This window comes from Aspergillus nomiae, assembly GCF_001204775.2.
Source record: "Aspergillus nomiae NRRL 13137 chromosome Unknown contig00733, whole genome shotgun sequence".
NCBI lineage: Eukaryota > Fungi > Ascomycota > Eurotiomycetes > Eurotiales > Aspergillaceae > Aspergillus > Aspergillus nomiae.
The window spans coordinates 1-6798 of NW_015378788.1; the positions used below are offsets into that span (position 1 = coordinate 1).

The 6798-nt window shown below is 51.3% G+C and overlaps 3 protein-coding genes across 3 annotated transcripts; 2 read left to right on the forward strand and 1 right to left on the reverse strand.

The window, feature by feature from the left end:
- Positions 1 to 203: 203 nt before the first annotated feature.
- On the reverse strand, positions 204 to 1826 carry ANOM_011609 (amino acid transporter; the record flags this gene model as incomplete). The annotated part of the gene is made up of 5 exons (XM_015556865.1): positions 204 to 626; positions 682 to 1073; positions 1130 to 1321; positions 1375 to 1636; positions 1689 to 1826. The coding sequence occupies 5 exons, from the start codon at positions 1824 to 1826 to the stop codon at positions 204 to 206; spliced, it is 1407 nt and encodes a 468-aa protein (XP_015400942.1).
- A 1832-nt stretch (positions 1827 to 3658) lies between these two features.
- Positions 3659 to 5150, forward strand: ANOM_011610 (putative proline oxidase Put1; the record flags this gene model as incomplete). Its single annotated transcript, XM_015556866.1, has 2 exons — positions 3659 to 4290; positions 4340 to 5150. 2 exons carry the CDS (start codon positions 3659 to 3661, stop codon positions 5148 to 5150), a joined length of 1443 nt encoding a protein of 480 aa, XP_015400943.1.
- Positions 5151 to 5551: 401 nt separating this feature from the next.
- ANOM_011611 (pyrroline-5-carboxylate reductase family protein) lies at positions 5552 to 6504 on the forward strand (the record flags this gene model as incomplete). The annotated part of the gene is made up of 2 exons (XM_015556867.1): positions 5552 to 5585; positions 5639 to 6504. The coding sequence occupies 2 exons, from the start codon at positions 5552 to 5554 to the stop codon at positions 6502 to 6504; spliced, it is 900 nt and encodes a 299-aa protein (XP_015400944.1).
- Positions 6505 to 6798: the final 294 nt, after the last annotated feature.

The following is a 6798-nucleotide window of genomic DNA, read 5'->3' on the forward strand; positions in this document are numbered from 1 at the left end:
TTTCAAACATTTTGTTTCTTTCTTCTATTCTAGCAGTGTTTTTCTGCTACGGCTTGTTTGCAAAACGCCAGACGTATCCTCCTTCACACTTTAGAGGCGTGAGCCTACGCTCTAGATTACACGAAATTGTCTGACGCACATGTATATATATCTTGAACTCGTAGAGGATGTCTCAAAAAGAAAGCCGAAATCTCCCCCAGAGATCATGTTGAGTTCGAGTTGTCGGCGCACGACCAAGCGGCGGATCCACCAGATGCGTTGTAGGTATCAATCACACTCACAATGCATCCATACGTACCAGCAACCATAAGGAATGTTCCAATCACGATGACAAAGACACTCCAGCAGACCATCAACATCCACCGGAGTGACTTGTGTTGTTTACCTTTGCTCCAATTGTCGTACAGCCACATACAACCCATGGGCTGAAATGACATGAGGGTTCCTAGTAATGCACCGATAAGCGAGACAAGGCTATTGAAGACGGGGATCGCGCTCGCAATCACGTAGGCAATGAGGGTGATTCCAAAGGTGCAGCCGAGCCATGTTCCCCAGTGGATCACACTGTTGGCTGTCAGGTGCTTGGACCCTCGGAGGATGCGGATAAAGATATATTTTGCCGGGATCTACGGAGCCGTTAGTGCATGCAGCGTACAGAGATCTATATGCAAAGGGCATTACGTGGGTGACCAGGGTGGTCGTGACTAGCAACCCCGGTAAGGCAAAGCCATAAGATATCTTTTTCATAGTCGGTCCAGCGGAACCGAGGGCTGGCGAAGCCACATACGACCCGCAGTAATAGTAGACTACACAGCCGATCGTAATGTAAACAGCGGTCACTCCCGCCTGACAGATGAGCAGTGCGCGAGTATAATAATGAGGATCACGCATCTCGGACACGATATTGAAGAACCCGGGCGTGCCGGAGTACGCAAAGACCAGGGAGGAGACCGCCGTGATCCCCTCGCTGAAGCTCGGATGGTTGACGATCTTGAAGTCGGACACCCAAACGCCATCTTTCGGTGCCGACGCGGGCCGGTCTTCAACACCCACAGCGATGGTCACCATGAGGACTGGTCAGGTTGTCAGATAAGAGCCACAGGATGCGAAGAGGGAAGTGAGGTCTTACTCGCGGTCAGGATGCACACAAGCCCGACCCACGCGAGCCAGGTGATATGGCCGAGGGTCCGAATGCTGGAGAACATGAATCCAAGGATCGCAGCCACTGCCACAAAGACAGCAGTACATACCCCATGAGTGGAGACCGCGTTCAGACCGATGGAGAGACTGAGCATGCCGGAGCCAGACACAAAAATCCAATCTAATGCACTATCAGCGAGTGGCCTTCCCCTATCCATGGGCGGATAGCTATACAAAGGCAGAAGGCACCCCCCAGAAATTCACGGCCAATCCGACCAAAAATGAGCGCACCAACGTCGTCGATGCTGTAGACAGAGCGATGACGAAGTTTGAAAACACCGATCATGTAATCCGACCAGGTCGTGATCACAGCAATCGCACAGAGGCAGATGATACCTGGGATAATCCCTAATGTGTCGAAGGCGGTTGGAATGGATAGGACCCCCAGGCCAATCTGAGACTTCATCATGAGCGCGACTGTTCCTATCCATCCAACCTGTCCGAGAGTCAGTCCGTGTCCGACATGGTGCCTTTCGCAAGGTGCGTACATTACGATAGTTGGGGCCATTCTCGGTGACTTCGCCAAACACATCATCGGTCACATAGGTCGGCATGTCCCGGACTTCCCCTGGCTGGGAAGGAACTGGAGCCAGCTCACTAGGGTCTTCTTTGGTTTTCAACATCATGAGGAATATGTGCGAACCAGCGCCAAGTGCATTTCAGAGTCCCAACGCCGAAGTGGGACACTGTAGCCTTTTTAAACCTGTCTATCATCCTCGTTAGCTTCGCTTAGCGCAGGGATCCGTCGTTATCATCGCTTCATTTCAGCAAGCGGAGCGGGCCAGTATCTCATAGCGTCGGCCGGGCTAATATGACACAGCCACCTATGAAAGATGAAGCCTCAATGCTCTGCATAGCATAACAGAATGCCTTATCGTCATTTCGAGACTTCCCCGCAAATTCTATACCCACTTTGCGGGCAAGATCAACCATCGGGTACGCAGCCGATGATCAGTGTCTCAGGTAATTCGGCGGCTTGCTGGGTCCCGGGAAGGCACCCGTGGTCCACCTTTCATGATAATTCATGATAATCGCCAAAAGACTGCGGGGAAACGTCACATTGGTGGAGCTCGTTATCACCAGCAAGAATGATACCTCGAATGATGTTCCTGAACGCTGAATACCTCCCATCCGGCCCTTCCGTTCTCCTGCTCTATACTTCGTTGGGCATCTGGGGAGAATTGTGTGGTACGGCGGTGATCCTCATATATGTCCGAAGTTAGCATGGGGAACTAGCGAGCCATTAAGCTCTTAGGGTTTGAATCAGCATTCGCGCTTCTTTCAACCTCAGTCGGATCGATGCCCGTAGGCCCAGCGGCGGAAAGTCCGGATCTCTTTACCAGACGCGGTAGGAAAATGATGGCGGCCAAGAAACCACGGAACTTTTCCTCACCCAATGGCTGAGACACCTTTTGACACATATACTGCGAGATAATCTTACTATTGGTCCTGATTAGAGGCAATCCGAGCTGTTGTTATCATAGAAATGCAGCAATTATATGTTCATAACATGGCGGGAAGCCATGCCGGTGTCACCTGGTCGAGTTCGGAAGAACCCAGACGAGAAGGATTCATAGAGTCAATAGGGCCGTGTCCCAATATGGCAGTGAAACCCCGTGCGTATCGAGACCCACCGAAGAATGTTTATCAAGGGATGATGCATGTGGATACCAGCGGAGACATGGTAGAAGACGCCATGGTAAACGGGTTCGAAAAACAAACCCTGGAACACTCATAGGGTTGATTGTAGCAAGCTGCATTTTTGGAAAGCAGAACCTGTGAACAGAGCCATTTTTGGGGGGTACGATGGCTTAATATCTCACTGACGTTCGAGAGTGTAAGTATGTACGTCGAGAGCCTGAATCACCCATGAAGGTTGTGCGACTCAATGTATGCCATACATAGATGTTACATCGATCAACATCCTTGTAACAACATGCCGGTGAAGTTTCGCGGGACGTAGTTCCGTGTTCTATTGCATTTCTACTCCACAGAAAGAGATAACCAAAAGAATGATCTCGATAGGGTTGGATCCTGCGTCTGGCACGTTCAGTCGGTGCTAGAGATTCTAATCCGATGAAAGATGCAGAGTCCGTCTACTAGCAAGGTCGGCGTGGGTGACCGATAGGGGGACGCATCTACGGGAGAGCTTCCCATCGAACCGCTAAATGCTCCAGTCATGTCACACGTATCTGTGGGCCAGAACCATGGTTTGGCTTCTTTATCAATGACCCCGCGGGGGTCGCAAGCTTTGTCCAGATCTCTACCCCGGGAGGCCAGCCGATAGACTATCATGAGACCATGGTTTTCCGGGTCAGTGGATGATAAGTAAGGATGCCCTATACGTATATATAGACGTAGTACTTGACTACCAGAAGGGACACAACCATCGGTATATGATCATTGCTGGATACTTTCTCTGTTGCTTGGGCCCGATATATCACGAACATCCCAAGCAATGGTTCTTATACATTCTGGCAAAGCAGCGCCACTCGCAACCCTAGGAACCTTCACATCACGATGTGGAGTCGGCACACCACTCAATAATGTTGGCAAATGCCGACTAAGAGTACGCTCCGTGTCGACTTCGGTGTTGGCTGAAACCAAGAGTGCTCCCAATGTCACCCTTCCTCCTCTGTCAGCTCTACCGACCAGCATGCTACTGCGATCCCTGCTGGTAGCGGCTATCACCTCGAAGCCATATCTCCTCAAACCCTCTCTTTCGATTCTATCTCGCCTGTCGAAGTCCGGAAACAGCCTTCTGTTGGATGTAGACCGCAATATCATTCTCCACACCATCCTCAAATGGACCTTCTACAAGCAATTCTGCGCCGGTGAAAATGGCAGAGAGACCCAGGCCACCGTGCAGATGTTCAAAGATCTGGGATTTCGGGGCACGCTCCTCACATACGCAAAGGAAACTGTTTTTGATCATTCAACCAAGAGTCAACAAGGCCTCGGTGTCACCACGGAACAAGGAAATGGGCAAGATGTCGCTGGGAAGGGATATTGTGAGCATATCGAGGCGTGGCGCGAGGGCACAGTGAAGACAGTCGACCTGCTCGGCGAAGATGATTATTTGGCTATGAAGTAGGTACCACTTGACAACCTCCTACTCAACGTATTGCTGACTCTCCAGGTTGACTGGTGCCGGACCAGCCGTGACGGAAGCTTTCGCTGCCGGTGAACTGCCTCCTGTACAGATGATTGAAGCACTGGAGGAAATCTGCCAAAAGTGCAAAGACAAAGGAGCTCGCATTCTGATTGACGCTGAATCTCAACATTTCCAACGAGGAATTGCACGCGTGACGATCGAGATGATGCGCAAGTACAACCGGGATGGATACGCACTCGTTTACAATACCTACCAGGCCTATCTCAAGAGCACCCCTACTACTCTGGCCACTCATCTCACCGCTGCTAGCCAGGAAGGATTCACTCTTGGACTCAAGCTGGTACGGGGCGCGTATATGGCTTCCGACGATCGATCTTTGATTCACGATACAAAGCAGAACACCGATGACGCATATAACTCTATTGCCCAGGGGGCACTGCGACAGGAACTGGGCGAGTTTGGAGCCAGTAACGGTCGTCCTTTCCCCTCCGTGAACCTCTTCCTTGCGAGCCACAACAAGGAAAGCGTGATGGCTGCTCATCATCTACACCAGCAGCGTCTCGCGGCCAAGTTGCCCACCGTACCTGTTGGCTTCGCACAGCTGCACGGCATGTCGGACGATGTCAGCTTTAGTCTACTACAATTGAAGGGGCCCGATGGGTCTCCCCAAGTCTACAAATGCTCCACATGGGGTGGAATGGGGGAGTGTCTGGCATATCTCCTCCGGCGCGCGATTGAGAACCGTGATGCAGTGTCGAGGACAAAGGATGAATATCAGGCATTGAAGACGGAGATCGGAAGAAGGCTGAAATCACTTTTTACATTCTCAGCGTAGCCTACTATTTAGAAATGCATTTTACGATTATCATGACCTAAATCTATCTATCTCAGTGAACTGGCTATATCTTGTCGCGTATCCTGCCCTAGTCCCACAAAGCCCGCTTCACTCGCCCCCTCACTCACCGTTCACTTGTAGAATTAATTCGTAATGAGAGGAACCACCGATATGCGTTATCATGGAGGGGTAATCCGTCGATGAAGATCCGTGGCTCGGGGTCCAAAGCCGTTGGTTTATCTTATCGGTTCGGATGCCTGCCCGACTTGAACTCCACCAGACAACATCATCCCGTCGGCTGCACCCACACTATCTAAGGACTCTCGTCCAAAAAGCCCTTTGTTGTTGAAGATAATAATCTGCGCAGGAAGAATATTCACAACTGTCCAACCTTGATCAAGATGGCGAATTCTACGCTTTGTATTCTTGGCTGCGGTAAATAACAACTCTCCGTTGCGACCATGGCAACTTAACTAAACATCTCCCAGGCAACTTAGGAGGAGCCATCCTGAAGAGCTTAATCGATGGCCCCAAAGAGAAAGAGGGTAGCGCGCCATTCAACCGCTTTATTGCATGTGTTCGGAGTCAAGAGTCCGAGCAGCGTTTGGCCGCGCAATTCCCCAACCGCTCACAAAGCTTGGTGATTACGCGAGACAACATCCAGGCTGTCCAAGATTCAGACGTGGTAGTTTTGGGCGTGGACCCCGCTGTGGTCGAGAAAGTGCTGTCAACTCCCGGTCTCAGTGAGGCTTTATCGACCAAGCTCCTCATCAGCGTCGCTGCTGGCTGGACCCGGCAGAAGCTTGAGACCACCCTGTATGGCAGTCCGACAACAAACAGCAATGCCAGCGGTCGAGCATGGGTTGTACGCACACTGCCTAATATTGCTGCATCGGTCTCGCAAGGCCTCACAGCCATCGAGATCTCAGAGCCAGAGGTCCCCGAGCACTACCAGCAGATCACAGATGCGGTCTTCGACAATTTGGGGAAGACAGTGCACATCCCCCCAACCTTGATGGATGCCACGACGGCGGTGGCCGGATCGACTCCCGCATTCTTTGCCGTGATCGTCGACGCTATGATTGATGCTGCCGTGGCAGTTGGCGTGCCGAGAGACCTGGCACGGACTATGACTGTTCAGGCTATGACCGGAACAGCAGCCCTTCTGCAAAGTGGCATGCATCCGGCAGTCCTGAGAGATCAGGGCACGTCGCCTGAAGGATGTACCATTGGAGGTTTGATGGTTATGGAGGAAGCTGGGGTGCGCGGCCATGTTGGGAGAGCCTTACGGGAAGCTGTAACGATTGCACGCCTTATGGACGGTACACGTCATTTGAATGATACTAGAGAGTAGAAAACATATAGGCGCAATGAAAATTAATTATCATTTCAACTCATATCTCATGTAACTCTATGTATCACTTGGCTTATGTGGGCTCTACCAGCTTCGCTTTCTAGGACTACAGATCAATCACACTGTTCATGGAAGAACTCCCGCAAACCAATGTTGGTTAGACATCCAAATCCAAAGGCCGGAATAATCCGAACACAGCGAATGACTGTGGCAGACGGCAGATGTCTCCGAATCGTAGCGACTCGATCCGCCCACAATACCCCCGACTGGCGGTTGTATAGATCGAGACCGAGG